General features: G+C 39.4%; 1 protein-coding gene across 2 annotated transcripts in view; it reads left to right on the plus strand.

Annotated features, from left to right (window-relative positions):
* The window catches only part of ABCD2 (ATP binding cassette subfamily D member 2), a 41,190-nt gene that overhangs the window by 3,938 nt on the left and 11,545 nt on the right, over positions 1-25,707 (plus strand). For both annotated transcript variants that reach the window (XM_054276111.1, XM_054276103.1), the window contains exons 3-7: positions 3,183-3,304; positions 6,067-6,235; positions 9,306-9,400; positions 10,811-10,956; positions 24,572-24,717. In XM_054276111.1, coding sequence (XP_054132086.1) covers positions 3,183-3,304; positions 6,067-6,235; positions 9,306-9,400; positions 10,811-10,956; positions 24,572-24,717 — 678 coding nt within the window. The remainder of the gene's footprint in view (positions 1-3,182; positions 3,305-6,066; positions 6,236-9,305; positions 9,401-10,810; positions 10,957-24,571; positions 24,718-25,707) is intronic.

Genomic DNA, 25,707 nt, shown 5'->3' on the forward strand with positions numbered 1-25,707 from the left:
ATGCAGCAGTGGCTCACATTGTAAAGCAGAATTATTTTTGCTACCAGCATCCTAAACTATTAAAACATGGGGTTTATTATTGAGTCCTGGGGCTTACCATAATGGTGGTTCACAAACATAATACTGGCAGCACTGTCAAGACCAGTGTGAGGTATTGCAGGTATTCAAAGAATCAAGCACACCTGAAATTACCATGACCTGCTTGGGACAACAGTGCTTTTTGCAGATCACACACAAGTTTGTTCACATCTGAAGGAGGTAGATTTTTTGTGTTAGGATAAATAAAAAGAGTCAGGGAAATGTACAAAACTGGTACCATGGTGAGACTTGAAACTACTGGTGTAAAGTCAAAAATTTTGTACACTTCTTCAGGGAAGAGAAAGAAAAAGTAAAACAATAATTCTTCAGTCATAAGAAAAAAGAACAGTGACAGTATCTGTGAACAGTAAGAAGAACAGTATCTTTGACAGTGATATTTCTGACTGCAATTGTAAAATCGTGTTATATTTTTCAGTGAAGAATTTAGGTGGCAAAGACAAGATTTCTCTTTGATAACATTTCTTATTCTTTTTGTATTAAACAATTCACATTCCAAATGTGTCTCAGTTTATGGAGAGTAACTATTTTTTGAAGCAAGACTTTGATTTCTCTAGACACAGTGAACATTTATTTTTGTTTCTAAAATAAGTGTGACAATTAAATAAAGGAAAAGGAAAATGGAATTGTTAGCTTCTGTATGAAACAGAGACAGTCTGTTAAAATGTGACACTTTCAAACACAGGAGGCCAGCCATATGAAAAGTGTTTTGGACAAAAAGTTCAAGAAAAATTATATTGGTAGGTTATATAATAGGAGAGTTTGTCTTTTGGGCCTGTGAAATGCTCATAAATTCTGTATAATTTCAATTTTTTAAATATCCCTATTCTGACTGATGCAGTGGCTTGTAGATGAGCTGGCTAGATCTAGATCTAGATGAGCTCTTGCTAGATGAGCTGGCCTGGGTGCTGGAAGCAGCCATCAGTAAATATTGCATTTACAAGAAGGAGGAATGCTGCATTACTGCAGTTAAACCATACCTGATTCCTAGATGGTTTAATTGTGGTGGTTCTATATAGCATAGGCTGCATGTGCTATAATCCCAACAAGATCAGCAAAAATTGGCTGTGTCAGAAGTAAACAAATTTCAAATCCTCTTTTACTAATGAATTTACTGAATTCTCCCTATTCACTAAATGTATTCTTCTTGGAGTGGAAATAACTTTTTGAAGTGAGAGCCATATTAGTAAGAATTTTGTAATGTCTTCTTTTCAAGAGCTGTTCTATATATTTTTTAAAAGCATGTCTCTCATTGTGTCTAAGCAAGTGGCATACAACAACAGTGTGTTGATGTAGAGCTGAAGTGAGAAAACATCATAATTAAACCCAGGAAAAATAACATAGATGTTCTGTGTGTGTGTATATGGATAAATATACACACACACATATATATATGCAAAGTTATGATGTAGCAATTTTAAAAAGTTTTTCATTAATTATTTCAGTGAAATACAGTGAAATAATTATTTCATTTCAAAACTGAAATACACTTTAATTATTATTATTATTATTATTATATTAGATAATTATTCCAGTGTATTTCACTGTAATAGTAATTAGCTAATAATAAATACTTAATATATAATTCATAATATATTAATATATAATTAAATAATTGTATATTAAATTATTCCAGTGTATTTTACTGTAATGCAGTGTATTTCAGTGATCTAGTTATGTAGGAATCCTTTATGGATGTGTAAATGAAAACAGAATAACATTTAGATTTAACTTAGTAAAAACAGAAAGATACATCTGGTTTTGGTACTGCCTGTAGATTCTCAGACACCAGATTTCTAGAGTTTGATTTTTCAGGGAAGTGAGAGTAAGAAAATGCTGTTTGCTCTACTCTTGCATTGCTTGACTTAGCCCATTAAATTTATGGTTGCATTACACCTGCAAGGAATTCCTCCTAGATTTTCTTGATCATGAGCACTGTGGAAACATGGGTAGCAATTGCTAGTACAGGAGTTGCCACAGTGGATCCACCTGTTACCCCGCCTAGCATGATTCCTAGCATCAGTTTAGTTTAAAAAGCAAACTTAAGAAAACTTTGCAAACTTTGGGAAAAAAAAAATCCAGATTCCATTCTGCAAAAAATTGAAGCAATTTATAGCAATGCATATGTAGTTATGTGATGCAGAAAACCCTTTGGATCTTTCATTGTAAATCTTTTTTGTGGAAATTTTTTAAAAGGGGTTTGCTACACCACTGGTTTACTACACCAGTGATTTGTAGTTGCAATTATAAACGCTGAAACAACATTTAGCCTCAGAATAGTCAGGCACTTCTTTTTAAATCTTGTTTCCTTCAGGAAACAAACCTTGCAACTTGAATCTATAGGGCCCATGGTTGCAAAATGGTGCATGTAAATATGTTAAATATACTTACTTTTCACATATTTTCTATAATCCTGCTGTTTTCTCCTTGCCTAATGCTGCTGACATACTTATGAGACAAGTCCTTTCTTTGGAGCAAGAATATTCTTGTTAACAGGATGCAGTGTCATAAATAAAGCCCCACAACTTTGTTCTGGGGTCAGATGAAGAGAGAAACTTCATTGTGAGGGAGAGTTATCCTGTTGAAACCATGCCTTTGATACCAAGAGAGTTTATTGCTTTCTTACAGAAATATAATAGTGTTGCCAGATTTACACAAATGTGAATGGTTCCTTCTACATGAAGTCAGTAAATAAGTAAGGTTGAAAATTAATAATCACAAAAATGTAAAAAATTATGTTCAAAATTTGTTTCAGATAATTGCTTAGGTTTCACTTTTTTCATATTTTGAAAAATTTATGTTGTAGGATGATATATTAAAAGGACAATGATCCAAGTAGATAAATAGATAAAATAACAGGAGTTTTGCCTAACAAGATGAATTCCGTATGCTCCCACTTACTCTTTTTGACCAAGCTATGCTAGTTACATTCAGTAGTTCTTTTTGAAAGCTTTTCTTCATAGAGTTAATTTTTTCTTAAAAAAAGGAAAAGCCTGCTCTATAATAGCTCACATTGCGATAATAATTTAGTTTGTAGAGATAATTATCAGCAGACTATTTTAACAAAACTTTTTTTTTACATTCAGAATTGGAAGATGGGCAGAAGCAGGCAATGGTTAGTGAAAGAACAGAAGCTTTTACTACATCACGAAACTTGCTGATCTCTGGAGCAGATGCTATTGAAAGGATTATGTCTTCATACAAAGAGGTACTGTACATCCTGCATGCATGAAACAGAAGAGGAGAAAAAGAAAAACAATTTGAATTTAATAGAAAATATTTTTTAAAAGTAGTGCAGTTTTTAAAGGCCAATTCTGTTGCAACTAAATCCATGGAGATATTTGAACTGGTAGTTTAATCTTTAGGGTTAAGCTGACATAGAGTCTAAAGTGCACAGTTGCCTGTATGGTGCAATGTGTAGATGTCATTTTTAATACTTGTGTTCAGGTGTCATCAGAGAGTAATAGATGTTCCTGGAATGTCAGTGATAAAGGTTCAAATTCTCTTCTGTTTGGAGCACAGAATTTGGGCTGTCTGTCTTCAGTGTACTGGGATTCTTCTGTTGGATCTGTCACAAAAGCATATAATAGTTTAATTGTAAGAATCTTTAAAGGTCTTCTAGTCCAACCTCCCCCATGCCTTGAGCAGGAACATCTTTGACTATTATTGGATTGCTCAGAGTCCCATGCAGCCTGACCTTGAATGTTTCCAGAGATGGGGTATCTCCCCCTCACTGTTTCTGTATGAAAAACAAGGAGAATTGAATACTTATTTCTGGGCCACTTAAACTGTAAGGCTGTTTTCAGTATCTTGTGAACCTGTTAAATTGTAAGTAATTTTTCAAAATAGAGAAATTTTAGCAGGAAAAAGTTCACTTTGGGAGTACAAGTATTCTAGAAGTACAGAATGTTAATCCAGAAGATCAGAGATGTTGTTTCAGGTCTTTACCCAAATTCCAGTAGAGCTATGCTTTAATCTGTTGTCTCTCCTGTGGATTTCTTTAAATGCCAGTTGTTAAGCCAAAGAAAAGTGAGTCAGAAATTAATCTCAACATTTCCTTCTTTGTTCTTCATGTTTGTTCTTCATGTTTGAATTGGTGTTTGCTCATCCCTTTGGTGGGAACCCCTTTTCCCAGTGCAGTGTGAGGAGGAATGCATTAGCTGGGCAGCTAATCAAAGACACTGGATTCTGTTATTTGGAATCCAGCCATAACAGCCACAGCTTTGTAAATTGTCAGAGGAGGGGTGGTTTGGCACCTTCAGATACAGACTTTGACAAAGCCAGTGTCTGTGCTGTTCTCAGAAGTCCTTCTAGTGGGCTGTGATTTTTATCCTATTCTCTTTTAGCTGTTCCCTGCTTGATATCTGGTATCAAGATACTGCTAGATAATCATACACTGATGTTATATGTGTTTTGTTTTCAGCATTTGAGTCATTTATGTAATGTGCATGAGTTTATTTTTTTGGCAAAAAAGTACCCAAAAATAGTAGAGGAAGAACTGAACAAACTCACTTTGTCTATAACGTGGTAAGATACTAATCCAGACAGCATGAGACAAAAGAGCAGTTCTGTGAATTTCCATCTTAATTTTACATTTATGCTTCTCTTCAAAAGACACTGGAGTACTTCAACCACATTGTCATTCCCATTTTGTGATTCAGGCAGTTTCCAAAGCACAGTGTACTTGAACCCATGTCAAATGGTAGTGCATTTCCAGTTTTTGCCCACCTCCTCCACCAAAGCCGCCTCCTTCAAGTCAGTGTAATTCACTGTGCAAATGAGGTGGGCTCAACTTTTCTTTGCAGTCAATAGTTTAGGTGGTGGTATTTAGTGTTTGAACAAATTGAGTTTCTACAGTCATGGTATAGAAGCTTACTACATGTTATGGTTCTCCTGGGGCACAGCTGGTAGGAGTTTCATTTATCAGGTGCAGGATTCTCTCCATCATCCTGGTGAAATGATGGCCATGTGGCCAGAGGTAGCACTCATTTCTGAGTCTGGCACAAATAGTGAAACTTACAGGAGAATTATGGAACTATTTCCAGTTATTTCAAATAATCTTGGAATTACGTACATGATAGTGGGTGAACTCAGTCATGGGGTGTACGTATTTAATCACAGCAGGCCAAGAATTTTATAATCTTGATTTAATTTTCTTTTCCTCTCTGCATTTTGCATAAAAATGTATCCTTTTAAAACCATCTAAAAATACATTTAAAACAAAAGGCTTTGGCTTAATTCTTTACTACCAGCAGATGGAGGCAGTTCTTTGGGAGCTCTTACATATCCCATAAATATGAATTTACAAGGTCCAGAGATCTATTGTGTTTCTGTCTTCACCAGGTGAAAATTGTGACAAAGGACCAAAAAAAACAAAAGAAGAAAAAAAGCCCTTTTATGGGATGTCACCATCTTAAAAATGCCCAGTTCTGTTCTAAGGTCTCAGATTTAGCATGCAGTTGACAGGAGACTCATTTCTGGTTTGTACTGTATTTTAGGTTAGGGTGCCCTGATGCTGTCTCTTTTGCACATAAAAGCACACTTCTCCCACAGGAGATTTCAGGAATACAGGCAAGTAAACATTAGTAATTATAGATGCCAATTTTTTCCCACTTCTGTGGACTTCTATTTTTTCTGGAAAATGAAGAAATTTTGGTTTTTTCTTGTGTACCATCCTCTTTGTTTTCAGATATGTCAGTAGCTGTTCTCTGTTCATTGAAGACTACAGAAATGAGCAGTCCCTACAGCCTCTTCATTTATTGGAGTTATCATAGCTTACATGGGCTTAGCTCAGCTGTCCTGTCTGCTGATGGGTAGGAGCTGCAGGTGGCATATGGGTTAGCACAGCATTTCAGGGAATGGAAATCAATGGGTGATGATCAGCATTGTTGTTCATGCTGATCTTTGGCCAAACATTTCATTTGTAGAATTTGTGAAGCAAACTGAAACGAGGTGTTTGTTGTTTCTCAGGTCACTGAGCTCGCAGGCTACACCGCCCGTGTCTACAACATGTTTGCAGTCTTTGACGAGGTGAAGAGAGGCATCTACAAAAGAACTGCTGTTATTCAAGGGTCTGTAAACAACAGCAGGAGTGAAGATAAGGCAGAGTTACACATTGATGGGCCCTTAGAAATCAAAGGTAATTAATTCATATTTGTATGAGTTTCCCAGGGGTGGTGGGGGAGGCATGGAGCAGTGGGACAGGAGGTGAACAGAGGTTTTTTTCTGTAGCTAATCAGCCTCTCAGCCTTAATGCCCCAGAGATCATGTTGCTTTTCATTTTAACCCCCTGCTTCCTTATAACTCTGTCCTTATGGTGTGCTTTTCTAATACACAAATGGCTCAAATGTTTTCTGTAAAAGCTTTCAATGAAAAGGCATTTCAGCTATACTATTATATGTGATGGTGATGGTAGTATTCTTACACTGACAGTGCCTGTTTTTCTCAGACCATTCATTTTTTTCAGGAAGCTGAGACTAACATTTTCATCTTCAGCCATCACATTATTTTGTGTGAGGTAGGAGGAGAAAAGACAGATTGATTCTGTAGTTTTTCCCAAAAATGCTATGTTTTCCATGATTAAAGATCAGCCTGTGCTCATTTTTTCGTAATTTAGTGGGAATCTTCAACTGAAAATGATAACTTTACCCTTCTCCTCACCTCCCAAATGATCTGATTATATATACTTTTTCTCTCCTGACCCCATCCTCTGTCTTCTGGTGCCACTGTCTTTCTGTCTCCACCCTCCCTGGAGCATTTTCTGTGTACCTCCATTCCTTATTGTGCCACCTCTCTCTGCTTCTTGCATCCAGCCTCTCTCTGAGGTACTCAAAGGCTTTTGCAATGGGTTGTTCCTCATTTTCCCAACATAGCATTTCTGCTGCTGCCCTCTGTGGTGTTGAAAAGCCTTGTTCTCTTCCTTTAGCTTTTGAAAAGTTAAGCCTCAGTAGAGTTATAGGCCCCAAAGGGCTCTTTGTGAAATAACTTCTTGCAGCGATTTCAACAGTGCTGCCCTTCAGCTCATATTTCTCAAAGGTCCTCTGACAAGGTTCATTATAACCAAGTGTGATGCAGCATGGTGGATAGGTATGGAAATAGCTGATGTCTTAATCTTATAGATCTTGGTAGTGCTTGGCTGATGTTTAAATAAATCACATTTTATAACTGTTACGTGTTGTCATGTACATGAGAAAAGGTTTGTAGTTCCTGGAGCAATGATGTAATCTGGGGTCTCTTTTTAGATAACTGTGTTTAAAACCAAAACCAAATACAGGTGAGATATGCAAGTGTGCTCTTCATGTTCCCTTTAGGTCTGCTGTGTCTAAACCCCACTCCTCTTTTCTCTGCAGCCTTTTCCCAAGATTTCATTCCCCTACAGTCACTTCTCATCCAGTCTGAATTCCTCCTAAGCCATGGTGACAAGCATTTGCTCTTGTGTAGTTGTAGCTCTCAGAGGCAGCTAGCCAAGACCAAGCATTGTGCACAAGGATTTAAGAAGAATTTAGGCCAGATGAATCTAGGCCACAGGCTCCACATTTTTTATGACAAGTGCTATTGTAATACTGGTTTTCTTTCTTTCTCTTGGTTGCAATGTTTCAGAAATCCCTGAAGAGTGGATTGTGTGTGGATAAAAGTGCACGTGCTCACATGCCTGTGTGTGCCTGCATTGTTAGAGGAGAAAAATCTTAATATTCTGCTTCCCCAATGGCTCTTTCAACACATAATACTTACTGCCTTTTCAATCATCCAGTATAAGCCTTTGTAACTAAGCAGTGTCTGTTTTGTGCCTTGCATTTACTGTTGTCAGTAAGTGTGAAAATAATAATAATATGTTACAGATAATAATATTGCCTTATAGCGTATTTAATAATTCAGAATTTTAAAAATTAAACAGAACTTTGTACATCTTGTACAAATACTGTCAAATTGTGTTTCTGATTACACATAAATATACTTTAAAAGTATGTTAAAGTTGCAATCAAATGCTGTGAAATTAGGATTAGGAAATGAGAATTAAGTTTATTCTTACTAGCAGACTATATTTTGTCATAGATTTATTTTAATTACAGTGTCTCCACTGTATCAAAGCAATTTCTTTTTACAGAAAAACACTTTTTTCCCCATAAACTCTCATGCTGTTGTAAGTAAAATACTTTTATGAAAAAAGAACACTTGGACTAAACCATGGCATAAAAATTTCTGCCCAGGTTGTTATGGTTTGGCAAAGTTGAAATCAATTGAAGAAAGAGCCTCTAAAGGAAGAACATAAGACTAAACTTAAGTGAAGAAAATGCTAGCAGAGCCTTTTATAATTAACTAACTAACTTGGTCTTTGTTGCATTTTTCTTTGTTCAGATTAGTTTATGTTACAAATCAACAGCTTTCTAATACAACAAGAAATGTCTTTCCTTTGCATCTTGTCTATTAAGGTAATTGCCAATATTTTTCTAGAAATCCAGCTGTTTGGGTTCTGTTGCTAAGACCATTAACAGCTGTCTGAGAAGTTAGTTTCATTCTTTTACTCTTTCCTGGGCAGTTAATATCAAAGTCCTTGTATTACAGAGTATCCAAATGTCCAGTAGAGATGGTATGTTTAGTTTGCCAGAAATCCAAATGCCAAGTGTGTCTACCTGACTGAAATGTTGTATGAGTTTCTGCAAATACTTACAAGACACGTTTACAGTGTCTGTGGCATCAAAAAGAGATGGAAACAAGCCATTGAATGTTTTCTTCTTTGCTCTTGTTGCTGGAGGAGACTGAAAGGTGCTCCAACTTTCAGAGCTGGTAGTGATTCCTAATTAAATCCTCAAAGAAGGTTAACTGGTTTGCCTGTGGCTAAGGCTGTCCTTGAACTTTTTTACTGCTTGATATTAAACAGCTGTTTAAAGCAGAATACAGAAAATACAAGTAGAATTTGAATGAACACTTCTTTATAGTGCATCACATATTTATGATGCCTAATGTGCATTGTGTTTAGGATCAAATTTGGGTTTCATTGCACATTCTTGGCTACTGTTGACAGTGTCTTTTGGACTAGCTAAGATTTATTATCCAGGTTTTCCAATAGGGGAACCTGGAGCACATAAAAGAGCTGTCTCAAACACCAGTCCTTACTTCAAAATATACTCAGTTGTGCACAGAAGCTGTCACAAGTGATTGCTTAATGGAGGGTTTCACAAACTCTAATTTTTGGGTTTTTTTCTTCCTAGGGAAAGTAATTGATGTTGATCAAGGAATTATTTGTGAAAATGTTCCTATAATTACTCCGAACGGCGATGTGGTGGTTTCCAGACTAAACTTCAAAGTAAGATGATATGCAAGAATCTTCTGATTGTTGCCATCACATTAACATAAACAGCACAGAATTCATATACCTTATGTTAAGTACTTGGAGGAGCATATGGATAAAAGGGGAAGTCCAGAAAGGTAGGCATAGTAGCTCAATGGAGGCAGACATGCGGAGTTTTTCCTGCTCAGAGAAAGAACAGGGAGGATTTCTGTTGCTGTTGCCAGGTGAAAAACTGACCTGAGATTTTTCAAAGGTGTATATGAGAGTATGCATCCACCTTTAGTTAAATTCAGTCAAATTGGGGTGCTTTCCTCACAAAGGCTCCTTTAAAAGTCTGAGGCCACAGCAACAGTGAAAAAATGAAACCTGTAGTTTTTCCTGATCACCTCAAAGAGCAGTACTGACTAATAGCTGACAGCATAGTTCATTCACCAGTCCAGTTGGGGAGCATTCACTCAGCAGAAACTTGTATTGCTTTAAAAAACCTGTTCCAGACACCTCTTGGTACCTGCTCACAATTTTAATGAGTGACCTTTACTGAATGTATCCTGATCTGATGTTCCAGTGCAGATGCTGTTCTTTTTAAAAAGAGTTGAAGTTATCAGAAATAAATTTAACAATTCCAGCACATCTTTTAATTTAGCTAAAGCAGGATTTTCCTTTTCCTCTGAATTAGAAACTAGGAGGAAATGGTCCTAGCTATGGCAAAACTTGCAACAATTTCAGTGTAGGAATTTCAGAATTGTAAAATTACAACCTTATGATCAAGCAGACATTTCTATTTATTAGTCTCAAGAGACAGAAACAAAGAAAATACAGAAGTCAGTATATTTCTGTAAAACATAGATAATTACATTGTGATTATGCACACAGATGCACTCATATACACGGGGTAATAGTCAAATGAGTAAAAAATATCACTTGTCATCATAGCCAAGTTAGCAGAGACAATTAAGTGGGAAATGGCAATGTGAAATAAATTTCCCAAATCACTTGACTGACCTCCTATACCTGCAATTAATATCACAGATGGGCACAACACTGTTTGAAACACTGTTAACGCCTTTGGACCCAATCTGCATTAGAAGAATTGATTCTGACTGTGATGTGTTGATGCTATAATGTAATCAAATCACATATTGCATTATGTGTATATTATAATAGGATATATTACTATAAATATTACTGCCATATACTACTGTAAACATTAATTTATAGAGATACTCTGATATAAAGGAGATTATTTTCATTATCTTAACCCATATATTTTATCTAATGCTACTGCTTCCAGAATACATGCAACTAATCAATGAAATTGGTTGATAATTTTATATAAATGCTTATGTAATCCCTCTTAGGGGTCTTGGAATCTCTTGTGCACATACACTGTGCAGTAGTATCTTTGCATTTTCATCCCCTTTGCAGGTCGAGGAGGGGATGAATCTTTTAATCACTGGACCCAATGGCTGTGGAAAGAGTTCTCTCTTCAGAATTTTAAGTGGTTTGTGGCCTGTGTATGAAGGAGTTCTCTACAAGCCCCCTCCACAACACATGTTTTATATACCACAAAGGTATGTGTCTTGCTGAAGGTGGTGCCTCTTACCTGGTTATATGAATTTTGACCCTTCTTCTCATATTTCTAATCTGTGATGTGTACATCCAGGTTAAAAGGTGGTAAGCACAACCTCAGGTGTGTGAAGTGTATTTATAAGAGATCTTTTCTCACTGGTGGTGCAGCATCATTAGTCACTGGAAAGGGCTCACATACACTTGTGTTGGATCCTGTGTTCCTCAGATGGCTGAAGTCCTGGGTAGTTGGGATTGTGGGAACAGACTGGAGTCTGAAAGAAATTTGAAATAGACCTAGTGTAGCTCAAATCTGATTTCTTTTAAAACCAAGGATCAAAACAAGTGAGAGTGGTTTGATTCTTAAGTGTCAAAGTAACCAAAACTTAACTTTGACACTGCAAGACCACAGTGCAATCCAACAGTAACTGCAGATTGCCTTTTTAATAATATGTGCTCTTTTCACTAATGGAAGCTTGGCTGTGTTGCCCTTTCTTTGTACCCTGACATGCTGTTGGACTCTCAGTATATACTCTTATGCAATTGGTTCTAGAATATCTCCTTAGAGACCTCTAACTATGTTGTTTTGCAAAAGCAAAGTCAAACACTGAATCTTTACTTCCTGTAGTTCATTTCTTCCCATGGGCAAAAGAAGTATTTGTGATAACAGTTTGTAGCCTTGTTTTAAAAGTACGAGATATTAAGATGAATGGAATATACTGAACTAATTAGTAGATTTTCCTTGCTGCAGGTGAAGCTAGCAAAGAACACTGCTCTATGATTTTTCCAAATACCTGTATAATTTATTGCTAGGCATTGTCATTTTTCTGATTCGCTCAAGACTTTTATTCAGGAGTTTGGAGCAAAATACTTTATTAAATGTTTTTCAAAACATTATTTCAGAACACCCTTTGTGTAGAACATTCATAAGACTGATTTACTCAGAACAAAAGCTAATCTGAGTTTTTTTCTTGAAGAAAATGTTGAGTTTCAGCCACTTCCTTCCTCTGTGGGATCCCAGCCCCTATTCAGATCAACGTCTGTGGCTGACTTGCTTACAGCCCTTTACTTACATTCCCTTTATCCTGTGAAAGCAAACAGACTCCTGTTGCATTCAGGCAAATTTGCCAAGGTGCTGGTTGTGGGGATTGCATCACATCTGCTGGGATTTCATTCCATAAATGTGGTTCTTTGTTAGCTGCTTCCCCTAACTTTGCAGTGCTGGAAGTGTGTCCAGCAGATGTCTTCTATGAAACATTTCAAAAAGTTTTAATCAGAATTCACCCAATGTCTTTGCAGCCCTCTGTGACCAGAGCTGTAGGACTGGGGATGTGCAGTGTAGGGATTGGCATATGCAGTCCATCCTGGTAGGATCTGCGACAGGAATGGTGTCCTTGCAGCACCCAAGGGACCCTGCCTTAGCTCAGCCCTGTGGCTCTCTGTGAGCTCTGTGCTTCCCTTCTCCAGGGACAGAGCAGGGTAAATGGGCCAACAAGGAGTGACAGAGAGAGCTCTTCTGCAAAAGTGCTACACCTTGACTGTGGCTGAGGATTCTGAAGTGTACTCTGGGGGACAATTCAGCTGTGTCAGAGTGTGTTTTGTACAGTCACAAGTGTGGCCTGTCACTCATAAGTGTCTCGTATTTGGACAGGGACTGAGACTGAATCTTGTAGGGATTTCTGGGTGAATGTGGCTGAAGGGGTTGATAAAGGACAGCAGTTTGTTCGGCTGTCCTTGAGGATCTCAAATTGGTTTTTTGCCCAGTGTATTGTTCTTTGGGCATACAGTCTTCAATGAATTCTTACTATCTGAGATAGTAAGAATTTCTTAAATTGAAGTTTGTACATTTCAGGACAAGATTGCACAGATCTACTGGAGTTTTAGGGCTTTTGTGTGCATTGCCTTACATGGTCCAGGCTTTTCTCTTTTTTTTGCCCTAATCCACCTGTGAGTGTTTTAATAGTTCTTTTATTTGTGGCCTAAATACATCACACATTCACTTGGGTTTTTTTGTCTGTCCCTGGCTGTAGTATACATTTAAAATTTGTGTACTGGTTTGTAAGCTGTCACCAAATTAAAGAGGTTTGTTTTGTAAGGTCCTGCTGGTGCAACCATTTTACTTATTAATCATGTGCAAATTGCTGCTTTATCAGGATTACCTTCTGTTTATCTTTGTTAGGCACAATTCTATGAATTCTAGACTGAAGAACAGAGTGCCCTGCCTACATTTCATCATGTTTGTATTTCATCATAACTTTAGGGAAAACTGTTCCTATCAATCTGGAAAGTGTTCTGGAAAACGTTTCAGACTGACAGGATCTGGGAGGTGGCAGGATAGCATCAGCCTGGCACCAGCCTACCTCACTGTTGTGTTTGCTGAGTAGCTGAAACTGGGGTGCAGCAGAAAGCTCTTGAATGGGTGGATGTCCATCAGAGCAGCAAGTTAGGATGACATCCCTGTGTTTGTGTGTATACCTTACATCTCTGGTCTCAGAGCTTTCCATTAGTGGACACCATTGAAGCATTGGCATTCCTGTGGCTGAGTTTAATTCTGCATCAGCCCATTCTGATTCAAGTGTGTGAAACCTCATCTGCACACATGAATGGTGGAGAATACAGTGACTGCTGAGTAACAAATACTCCACAGTAAATAGTACCTCACTGAAAAGATTATTTTTTCATTTCTGTTTTTTATGTTCCAGCATAGTATTCCAGAAATGTGTGGGAAATCGTGTCTTTTCCAAGTACAAAAGCTAGATACAAAGCTATGATTTATTAAAATATGACTTAGCTCATTGTGTACTCCAAATTTCATCCACACTGCAGACACTATGTAGTTAGCATTATTTAGTGGTTTGTAAGCTTTAAAACAGAGCCTTAAGAATTCCTGTCTTTTTGGGTTTTTAGATTACTTAACATAATTATACTGCTGTTTTATCTTTTGCTGTGAATCATTGTGAGGGTTTTTTTCTCCCCTTATATAGGACTAGGCCTTGCAGAATTGATCTGTAATCAGTCACAGTTCTGGTGGATGCTCATGGGACAAACTGGGGGCAGGGTGAGAAAAGCCCAGGAATTTCAGGCTCTGCCACCATCCCTGACAGGTCTGTCCAAGAGGAGAGTGGGCAGAAGGGAGGGCAGGCAGAAGAGATGGAGGCTTGAAGAGCCTTCAAGCATAATTTGGTGCCCGAAGCAGCTTGTTGTTTCAGGAACTGGTCACACTTCAACAAGTTGTCAGATCTCATAGGAGACTCAGGAACTGGCAGAGTGGGTGTTCTCACCCCTTCTACTTCTCTCTGTCCCTTTTTTGCAAAGTAAAACTCATTTCTGTTAACTACCTTTTTGCATTCATCCTGGCCAAGAATGTAGCATGAATGAAAAAATAAACACATGTCACTCTAGCTGGTAAGAAACCATGGTTCAAATCAGAATTCAGAAACATCATTTTAAATAATAAATAATTAACAAAAGTATGTAATGGGTCGTATGAGTAATGATGCTGAAGAATCACTAGGCTGGAAGAGACCTTTAAGACAGAGTCCAACCCATGCCATAACCTCAACTAAACCATGGCACTGAGTGCCACATTCAGTCATTTTTTAAACACATCCAGGGATGCTGGCTCCACCACCTCCCCAGGCAGTCAATTCCAGTACTTTATCACTCTTTCAATAAAAAACCTTCTCCTAATATCCAGCCTATATTTATTTCCCTTGGAGCATCTTAAGACTGTGTCATCTTGTTCTCTCAGTTGCTGCCTGGAGGGTCCCCACCTGACTGCAGCCACCTTTCAGGAAGTTGTAGAGAGTGACACAAGATGTACCTGAAGCACTTTGGGAATTGGCCTCTCACAACCTATCTGAAAGTAGCCTATTTCTCCAGACTGTGCCCTACTTCTGCTCTGTTGGTCTTATACTTGGGAAGAGACTCTTCACTCCATCTTCATGGAAATAGAGAACTCTAGCATGCAATTCCTCCTGGCATTTACTACAGCCTTTCTTGCTCTCCAGCTAAGTCTCAGCTTTTTCAGTTGTTAGGAAACAGATTCTACATATGTTGGCTCTCATTTCCTTAGTTTGATTTAAATGCCAGCAGAATTGCACAGCTAGATACTTGCAGTTTACATTGACAATAGTAATATTCCTCAATGTCTTTGCACCATAAGTTGCAGTAAAGTTCTAATCACCACTGAGTTATTGATAGAAATTGTTAATAATTTTCTGCCTGCTCTGTCATATTCTCTTATTTGCATGGAGGAATGTCTCCTGCAGTCCCTGTTAGTTCCATAACCTTTGATCATGACTCTCAAGTCTTCCTAGCACAGCACATATCTAAAATGTCCATCAGCATTTTCTCTTTCTTGAGGACTGATTCCCATAGAGCCTGGAGTAATACATTGTACTTCTTTCTCCTCATGCATTGTCACTGTTCTTTCTCTCCAGCTTGCTTTTACTGTAATTGGGTTATTTTTGTGGTAAGTGTGTTTCTCCAGTAGCATGCATGGTTTCTTTGTTATTCTGTGTGCCATTCTAGTAGAAGACCTACCCACTTTCTCAGCAGTCACAGCAATGGTCCAGTTCTGCATTCTCTCTCTCTTGCTGTTGCTCATTCAAGTAGATCTCTAACATTGCTTTCTTTCAACACCAGGGTTATCAAATGCTAAAAGGGTGGCAACAGAAGATAAACTAGTGTCAAATGTTGTTTGTTCTTTGTCATTTAAAATTTATATACCTATGTCTTGCTGCCTTCTTAACAATGCTAGGACGGTCTGGAATAGAACAGTTTAAAGGTTCATCTGGCCCTCCTAAGCTGTTTGGTTTTACATACATTGGCTCTATTTCTGGTATTTTATTTGGGGTTTGTTTACAAGTCTTTTCCTGTCTGGCATTTTTCCTTCTATAGTCTAAAAATATCTTTGGATACAAAACAAAATTACATCAGCCACAGAGATATTTTTCCTCTCCTTACCTCTGTTAAGTAATCCAAATGTCTAATTTGATTTGCCTCAGGTAGTCCAAGAAGGGTATTCATCATGTGGGTGAATGAAGCAAGAATGTTTCAGTTCTAAGTGATGTAAATAATAAAGTGATAAAATAAATTTTACATTATAAACACATGAAAATTCAAAGATTATAGTGCAAGTCAAATGTTGTTTTAAGCACAAAGTAGTTGGTAGTGGCCACTCATCCTGAAATAGTTCTTGGTTATCTAAACAATTTAATCTTGCAAAATTGTTGTTTCTCACTTTCAGATACCCTATATGACATACAGAAATTTGTGCAAATGGAGTATGTATCTATATGGTTCTTCTGTATCAGACTACTTTCTTGTTAGTGTGTGGTCTGCTGGAGAAGCAGCCTGAATGAAGTGCTGTGCAAATCCACCTCTGCGAGTTCTGGGGCCTCAGATATCTCTGTCCTGTATTGTATGTTGCACATCCTAATTTGTTTTCAGCTGATACTGCTCTGCCTTTAACTATGATGTTTTTAGTTGAGTCAGGTGGAGTTAGGCTGTACTCTGCACATGCCAACACTGCACCAGTGATTGTCATTGCCCTTCAGCATTTTGCTGATTGTGCATCACCACATTGACTTGTTCCTTTGGTCCTTTGCCATCAGTTCATGGCATGCTGTACAGATACTTGCTCCCTGGCACACTGGATCTATCTGTCTGTGGACTTGCTGTTATCAAGTTCATGATGGTCCTTTTCAATGTGTTTATTTCCAAAGTTCACCACTTATCTGGCAGAGGAGAAAAAGGTCTTTGATAGATAAGCATTAACAAAAAACATAACACACTTCATAGTATGTGCAATAGTTTGCATATTATATTGATACAGATATGGTTTAAAGATTGCCTGCTACTTTGTATCTTATTTTTCCTCTATTGAGATTAATCAGTTCCAGACAGTTCTGCTGTTTGTTAGAAACTGTTGGCTGGCATCTGAGAGGGCTGTCAGGCTCTCTCCTTGGCCAGGGCACAGCTTCTTCTGTTTCATCTTTTTGTCATTCCTATAGAAATGATTGTACTTATTCTTCCTGGTTAATGAAAGTTCCATCTTGCCTCATCTAGAAAAGTTAAGTTCTTGCCTTGCTGCCCTGTAGGTTGGTGGAAGCTTTGCCTGCCAGGATCTCTGTGAAACCTCTCAATTTCCAATGAAGACTCACTCAGAGCTGCAAAGTTTGAATGTTTATTATTAGGTCTACGTGCTGACTGCTCACAAGTAGTGGCAGTACCTCTTGGTAGGACACTGTACAAAATTCACCAGCACTGGTAGGCAGAGGTGGGAAATGGTTTTGTGGATTAGCTGCTGCTCCCCCTCAAGCCATGCCAGGTGTCTTCCCTACTGCCCAGAGACAAGACTCAGCTGATTAAAGCACAGTTTTCAGGTGTTTTCTGTTATTAAGGAAAGTGTTGCATAAATTCCAGACTGAAGTATATAGTCAGCTTGCTGCTTTGGGGCTTACCTTAGGTTTAAAATGTATTTACATAAATCCAGCATTTAAGGGCTACTGCTAAACTGATCTTTGTGAAGGACTTCAGCATTCTCCACAGTTTTGGTCCCTCAGTGCCTTCAGACTGGGGCATGTCTGGAGCAAGTTGTGGCTATGGGGAGGTCCAAGAGGACCAAATGTAGGTGAGGAATTGAGATGTATTGATACATACTCAACTTCTACTCCAGTCATCTGTCCATGTGCCAGACTGTTTATGAAACTTCATTTAAAAGCTAGGAACAGTAAGCTTTGAACTTTTTAAAAGTACATAGTCAGGTTAAGCTTGACAAACGTTTTATAATTACAAAACCATTAACAGATTGTAAGAACTGAATACATGGCTGGTTTTTATAGGATCTATCCTGCAAAACAATGACAGTCTATTTAATCTGTGTTAGTTTCATTTTGCTGATACGAGCAGCTCACAGAATCATAGCATGCCTTGGGTTAAGAGGGGCCTTGAAGACCATCCAGTTCCAACCCCCTGCCGTGGGCAGGGACACCTTCCACTAGACCAGGTTGTGCAAAGGCCTGTCCAGCCTGGCCTTGAGCATTTAGAGGAATGGGGTATCCACAACTTCTTTTGCCTTCAAAATTCAGTTTTGATACCAGTGCCAGGGGAAGAAATTCACCTAGAGGTTAACTGAGAACTCTGTGTAGCTTAGCAGTGGTACAGACAGAGTTGCATGTTAGGGAGTAATATGGTGGTTGCATTTACATGACCTAGTTTCTGCACTAAGCTCCCATTACTCTGTCCAGCTTGAGCAGTTACCTCCAGCTTAATGCACCTGCCCTGGAACTGTGCAACCAAGGATCTGTGACAGATGAACAGAATGGCAACTGTTTACTGTTTCAATAATATTTTACCTAGGAGCATCATAAAGCACGCTTCAGATGCCTTATGCATATCAAGTAATCAATTTGGTTACATAACAATGGGAAGCACTGGGAAACATAAACTATGAAATCTGCCTGACACAAAAACCTGGATATGAAAAGACTAAAAGGATGCTGGCTGTTTGTAAGGGAAGGACAGCTGAGAGCTCTAATAACAACTGATATCGACTTCCCTGGGAACAAGTCGTTTCTTCTCCTTCCTACTGTTGTTTTCAATCAGAAACTCCATTACAGTGCCCTATGCTTTTAAAAATCCAGGCAGTAGACACAGCCAACACCTCCTTCTTGAAATGAAGGTAGTAATTCTTCCCATGTCCCTTAGACTTTGCCATTTGCCTGTCCCTGTGTCTTGGGCTCCAAAACTTCAGAACTGCAACCCAGCTCCAAGGTCATTCAGCCTCCTCCCAGCTTCTCCATGGTCTGCTCACTCTGACACATTTCTTAGGTTCTGGTTCTGTGTCTGACTGTCTTCTGTGTCTGACTGTCTGTTGACTAAACCTGTTTGCCCAAGACCATGTCCAGATGGCTTTTGAATATCTCCAAGGACGGAGACTCCCCAGCCTTTCTGGGAAACTTGCTTCAGTGCTGGATCACCCTCACAGTGAAAAATTGTTTCTAGATGCTCATTTGGCATCTCCCGTTTCAGTTTGTGCCCATTAGCTCTGATCCTGTCACTTGACACTAGCAAGAAGAGCCCAGCTCTGTCCTCTTTGCACCTTCCCTTCAGGTATTTAAGTTGATAAGATCCCCTTGAGACTTCTCCCAGGTCTCTTTCCTCACAGGAGGGATGCTCCACTCCCATCACCAGTTCTGTGGTACTTGAATCCAATCAGATTTCAGGAGCTCAGCACTGTGCAGCATCAGGCAGGCCTCTAGTCACAGCACAGCATTTGCTACCCTTGGGCCCATCTGTGCTCTGGTTCTTTGGCACTATGGTCTTGAGTGCTCTGGTAGGATTTTCTTAGGAGTGAACAATGCCATTTGTCATTTCCAAAGGATGTTACCGTGAGAACATGCTGCTTCACTTCAAGATAAAGACAAGGACAAGCCAGTGGTGTTATTGCTGGTGCCAGGGGGAGCTGCTGGCAGCTCCTCTGTGAAGATCAGCTGACAAAGTTTATCTGCAGCCAGGAGTGCAGTGCAGCACGGGCCTGAGGGCCAAGCTGTGTGTGCAGCACAGCCCAGCACAGTGCAGCAAAGTGTAGCACAGGCCTGTGGCCACTCAAGGCAGCTGTTCCACAGGTCACCAGCTCCACAGTGCACAACAGTGTTCCAGCTGGGCTCACTGCAGCTGCTTGGCCTGTGTCCTAGGACCAGCTCACCAGAGGACACCATTGACTGCAAAGAGGGCCAGGGGTAACTAACTCAGACTTGCATCAGTAACTTCTAGGTGAGATGAGTCTTTTCTGCTGACAATGCAGAGTAGTCCTCACAACACTGGGTTTTCACTTCATTGTTCTTTAGTCATTAATTATGTCATGGTCTCATGGGATAATGTAGCAGGTGGGATTTTTTTGTTCAGTTCATTACGTATGCACCTACATAGCTTAGCTGGGAGTGTGGCTTTCCCAAGAGGGAAGACTTTTCCAGGCTTGGTTATTTGCCTAATATCTTGCATTAATTATACCCTATCAATCTCAGTTTCTGCTTATTACTACAGCTCCCTTGAAGAGTCACGTCACATATCAATAATGCTTATAAAAAGTCTATAATACTGTTCCATGTATCCATATTGATGGTGTGTCTCTATTCTGTCTTGTTCTGTCCTGTGTAATGCAGTATTTCACAGCAGATAAGAGAAGGAAGTCAGTGCAGTGTGTGGCTTCTCACTTGTTGGCAGTTGTTTCACTTGTGTATTGATATCACAGTGCATGGAAAAAGTTATGCCATGGGCAACTAAGCACTGTAGAGACCCAGAGCAAAATCAGCCTTTGCTCTAGAGGCTTTGCTGTCTACACTTCCTCTTCCCTATGAAATAATGTCACTTCTCATCTACATAGCTGTGAATGATTTGGGATCATTCTAGAAGAGGGAAACTGCCTTGCTTATTGTGTTACTCTGCTGTGGTAAAACTCAGAAACACACTCCTAGGCTGGAGTATGCCTGGTGGGACTGGCAGCCAGAACCTTGTCCAGAACAGCTCATTGTTCTTCAGTTCATTGATCTTCATGATCATCCATCCAGATAAATCCTTTTATCATCAGTACTGCCAGAGGTAGTTTAAGAAAAGGAGAGTATTTCCTCTTCACTTGATTGATTCCTTGCAGGTGGTATAATTATTTCAGAATGCATTAGCTGCTAAAATTTTGTAGAAGTTGTTTATGGTTTAATTTTAATTGTATGTGTGTTTCTGTGTGTTCTCTGCCTATCACAAGATAGAAACAGACTGAACTGAATAATTATATGAATTGCTCACCTTAAACATTTTTTGCCATCTCTAGTAATATTCTGTCTATGTTCTAGGTAATAGTAAAAAATCATGAGATTAGATGATACCTGAGTATGAATAGCACTTTGCTCCTAGATTGTTTTCTTGTAGAAATGTACACAGCTTTGTTGCAAAAAAAAAAAAAAAAAAAAAAAAGCCACAGAGTGATTAATGTGATTTTTTTTCAGCCTTTGATATCAAATTCTAATTATATGCATTGAGAATTCAGCCTTTCATACTGTGCATTTCATTTCCTGTTATATTCCTTGGCATTATGGTCTTTAGCACTCTGGTAGGGTTTTCCAATAGGTAACTGATCTATCTGAAATATTTAGAGGATGTTTGTGGCCAGTTCTGTATGAGGGAAGGGCAAAGTTCAGGGTAGGGTAGTTTAAAGACAGATAAATTATTTATGTATTTAGAACAGTTACTGAAACTTTAGCTGGCCCTAAAATTCCGTGAACTAGACACAGTGTGATAAACAAACAGCCTGTTGTGGTTTTTAAATTTTGATAAATATTATTTATTATTTTTTAACTCTTTGATGATAGCACCTTCTGTTCAAGAGCAGTGGATACAACACTACTTAAAAAGAACTTAATTCATGTTCATCCAAGACCTTTTATTTTCTCAAATTTGTAGTGGTGGTGCCATCTTTTTTTTCTATTTATTTTATTGATGTCATTGAAGAGTTAAGAATTCGGTTACTTTAATTAGTGGAGGCTTTTATTTCTTGTTGATCACTCTTGATGAAGATTTGCTGTTGGTGAAAACTGGAATTATAATTATTAATCTAAACCAGGAGCATTGCAATAACTGGAGTTTTGCTGAGGTGATTCCAGACAAAGTATAGCAGCTTGTAAAATTATGATCTTAACAAGCAAGATGATAGCAAATTCAAATATGGGGGGATCCCCTAGATGTTTGAGTTTTTGGAAAGTGGTCCATAATATCTATGTAGAAGGTAAAGGGAGCCACCTAGAGTTAACCTATAGGAATCTCTATGTATAAATGTATGTCTCACCTTCTGCTGCTTCCTGCAGCTTAGGTTGCAAACGGAGAGCTAAATGTTAAACCCATGAGTCTCTCCTGAGAGCACCTAAATAAGATTAAAACCTCCTTTAAATGTTTTTACAGTGCTACTGAAGGGTTAAGATTGTTACTGGATTTTATCTTAGAGAGCATTGGGGAAAAAAACACTGGTACTAAAGTCTCCCTCCTTCCAGCTGAGGATTCTGACTGCTATAGTATATAATTAGGCTTTTTCCAGTAACTCTCTCTCTGGACACATAATTCCTGCCTCTTAACAGTAGTTTCCTTGTAAGCTGTTCTTATTTTCTGCTAGTTTGTAATTGATGGGCTGCAAGCTGGGCTTTTCTGTAATTTTTACAAACTAGGTGGGGAGAGGCAGGCTTGGTAGTACTGGTGTGTTTAGCTGTGAGGCCAGGAAGCAGTGCTGGTGACCCAGTGAACAGCATGGCACCCAGGGTCCTGGCTCAGGGCATGGCACCCAGGGTCCTGGCACAGGGCATGGCACCCAGGGTCCTGGCACAGTGTGTTTGAGCATCGCTTTCCCTGTTTTGCCATAGGTTAAATCTCAGAGTTCCTAGTCATTACAGGATCATACTTCACAGAAGTGAGGTATTAAACACCAGGCAAATTATATGATAGGTTACTCTGTCCTCCTTGCCCTTACCTTCAGCTTCACCTAAATTACACAGCCTTACCCTCTGATTTAAACCTGTCTAAGCCCAGGTGGAGTTGCTGTTCTGTCCCAGAGGTGGCAGCAGTCTGGAGCAAGTGAAGTGATTTCCCCACATGCAAGAAGTCAAGCCCTTTGGGATTTTAGATGGAGAGCATTTTGGATATGTAATAGCTCATTACTTCATGAAGTTACTTAATGTTTAGAGTTGAGATTTTGCAATATCACAATTAATGTAAGTGGTTCGCTGCACTTGGTGCTGGTGTTCATGCAGCGGCCCAGAGCAGTGCTATTGCCACAACAAGCAGAGTAGAACAATGAGCAAAGAGGAGCAAGCAGTGCTTGGATTTGACTTGTGTTCTGGTTTTGCTCCATCTGGGTGCTTGCCACAACACAGAGCTGACCAAATATTTGCAGAGTTCAGATCCCCTGCCCTTCCCATCCTCACCCAGTTGGTGGTGAAAGTAGTTTAACCACAGGCGGGTACAGACAGTTCACCCTGGATGTTTGCAGCACTAGAACCAATGCAGCTGATGCCAGCTTGCATGTGAATTTTAGTTTATATGGCAGCTTTAGTTCTCTAATCCTTCATTTGTTGCACTGTGAGTTCTTTCACATTACTCTGTAGTGTATTTTAGAGACTCTCAGATTAACAATGGGTAGATCCACCCTTCTGCAGACACCTCCAAGGGAAGGGAAGAAATCTGCTGAGGTGTTACACATCTCTGCCAGGCAAAGCCTTTGCATGACTGAGACCTTCCCACCACGTGGGGCCAGAGCTTTTTAGGGAAGAAAACTGACTGCTTTTTAACACACTGTGAAGTTGTTGGAAGCAGTTCTTGGTGGCAAGAGCAAGCTGCCTGGAAGCCTCCTCATTGCTGGCCCAGTTTTGACTGCTCCTCTCTATCAACATCCCCTGGCACTACAGCTTTAATAAGACTAGTATTGTTTTAGCAGATGAACCCAGAGGGAGTTGTGGAACACTTGGCACAGAAAGCAGGACAGAGTCTGGAGCCTGACTGTTCTTTGGCTCTGACTTACCCTTTCAAACTCAAAATCCCACAGACTGTTCCTGTGGTGTTTCCAGTTTCCAAGAGCTATCAGCAGTGTCTGTGAGACAGGATGAATATTTGTCCTTCACAAGAAATCCTTAGACCAGCAAAGGAAATGGTCAAGTAGATTTGTCTTAGGTTGCCTTTGCTGTCTTAACCTGAATGGTCTGCTGTGTTTTAGAGAGCTGTGAAACTATTCTTTCAGTTTTCTTGTTTTGAGACTAGGAGGATTTTTGGGTCCTGGGCTGTACCAGAGGCTGGGCACAGCTCATGACATTGTGGCAGTTGGCCATAGCCATTCCCCAACCATGGCTGGGAACTCTGGCTTCAAATTGGAGGCAGCTTGTTTGACTAAGACAGATGGTATTACCTGGTCTGGAAATATGGTGATTAAGAAGCTGCTTCACATACAGCACAGCCTTGTACTTGGCAAAGGGAGTCTGGTGCTGGAAGGTTTAAGGTGACCAGCCCCTTCAATGTGTGCTACTTTGCAAGTCAGAGGTGGTACACTGGCTTCTAGAGCCAGCTAAGTTATGCCCAGTTCAAATTCTGCACTCCAGAATAGTAGAGAAAGAAGGATTTCAGTGCAGACAATGTTTTCAGTGCTCTCTTGTCTGACGTGTGTGTCTCCTGCTGCACCATGGAAATCTTTACCAGTTTGAGCTACAATGTTTTTGTTACAACTTGATTTTAACATGTGTGTTTAAATCAATTTCTAAATCTCTTAAGAGTACCAAACTTGGAATACAGGATAGTTCTGCTGATTCCAAGTGAAAGCATTCAAAATGGGTTATGAAGTGGATATTTATTCTGCCTAATCTGTCATTGTTTCCATGCTAACACTACCCTTGTTGTTACCATGAAATCAACTGTTATGGAAACAATACATTGTCCCTAAGGTAAATTTAGAAAAATGTTCACCCACTGGATAAATCCAGTTTCAGCAACATAGTGTTTAAAGCCTTATACCCTGTTCATAGAAAATCAGCAAGAGGTGCTCACCTGAAGCCATCCTCAGATTACCAGTTTCCCTGTGTTGTTCCTCAGGCCCTACATGTCCATTGGAACACTACGGGATCAAGTCATCTATCCAGACTCGGTGGAAGACATGCATGAGAAAGGCTACCAAGATCAAGATCTGGAGTCTATTCTGCATATGGTTCATCTGTACCACATAGTTCAAAGAGAAGGAGGTAAATGCATATTTTTGTTAAGAACTTGACAAAATCCATTCCTTGCATGTGTGTCTTAGCGTGACTGACCTTTACTAACTGAACTGGCTAAACTGGATTCAGACCTTTGTGGTTGTGGGAACTGCACAGACGCAGGGTTGTTGTTCCTGATGCTAACAGAGGGAGAAGAGCTGAGTGTTCCTCCCCTCCCCAATAAATCCATGCCCAGGCTGAAGATCCTCGCTGTCTTGTGATGGCCAGTCTTTTCCTGGTATTGTGGGGTCACTTACCTTCCTTGATTTTCATAAAAACTGCCTTAAAGCATTGTAATGTCACTGACTACATCAACTTGAAAGCATGTGAATGAGAGAGTCAGGTCTGCTTTCACCTCCCTAGTTTTTGGGATCAGCAGAACTATGTGCCTTGAAAAGGGGTGTCTGAGACCACCCCACCTGAGTGAGCAAGTTAAAAATAACCAAGCAACACTGGCTGGCAGTAGAATGTTGCCATCTACTGCTTGCTGTTTGAGTTGCCATGTGTTCTCAGTGTTGTTTGTTCTCAGAGTTGGGGACAGTGTGTATAGATGTACTGGCACTATAAACATCAAGATGCTTAAGGCTTCTTTTGTGTCTAAGGAACTGGAGCAATTCATGGCTTTTTTTCCCCAAGCACAGCAATAACTTCTATCCTTTTGTTCCTATCAGACTAAAGATTAATCTTTAATTTCAATTTCCTCCCCATCATTATGCTTTTAAAGCAGACATAAGACAAAGTTGGTAACATTTAGAGAGAAGAAAAAGGATCTTCAGACCCTTTTAAGGGGGTGTGCTGAATGTACCCTTCCTTTGTCTGCCAGCTGTCAGTGCTGGTTTTGTTCAGGTCCTTTGCCTTGTGTGTTCTTGGTGAGTCTCAGGATCATTCTGACAACACAGAGTAGTGCTTCAGCCACTGGGAATCCCAAGACAATGTCTAAATTCCCATTCCTGGATGGCAGCCTGTTCTGTAAAGAGG

This window comes from Melozone crissalis, unplaced genomic scaffold (assembly GCF_028551555.1).
Source record: "Melozone crissalis strain CALT ecotype California unplaced genomic scaffold, PUWL_Pcris_2 ptg000004l_1, whole genome shotgun sequence".
NCBI lineage: Eukaryota > Metazoa > Chordata > Aves > Passeriformes > Passerellidae > Melozone > Melozone crissalis.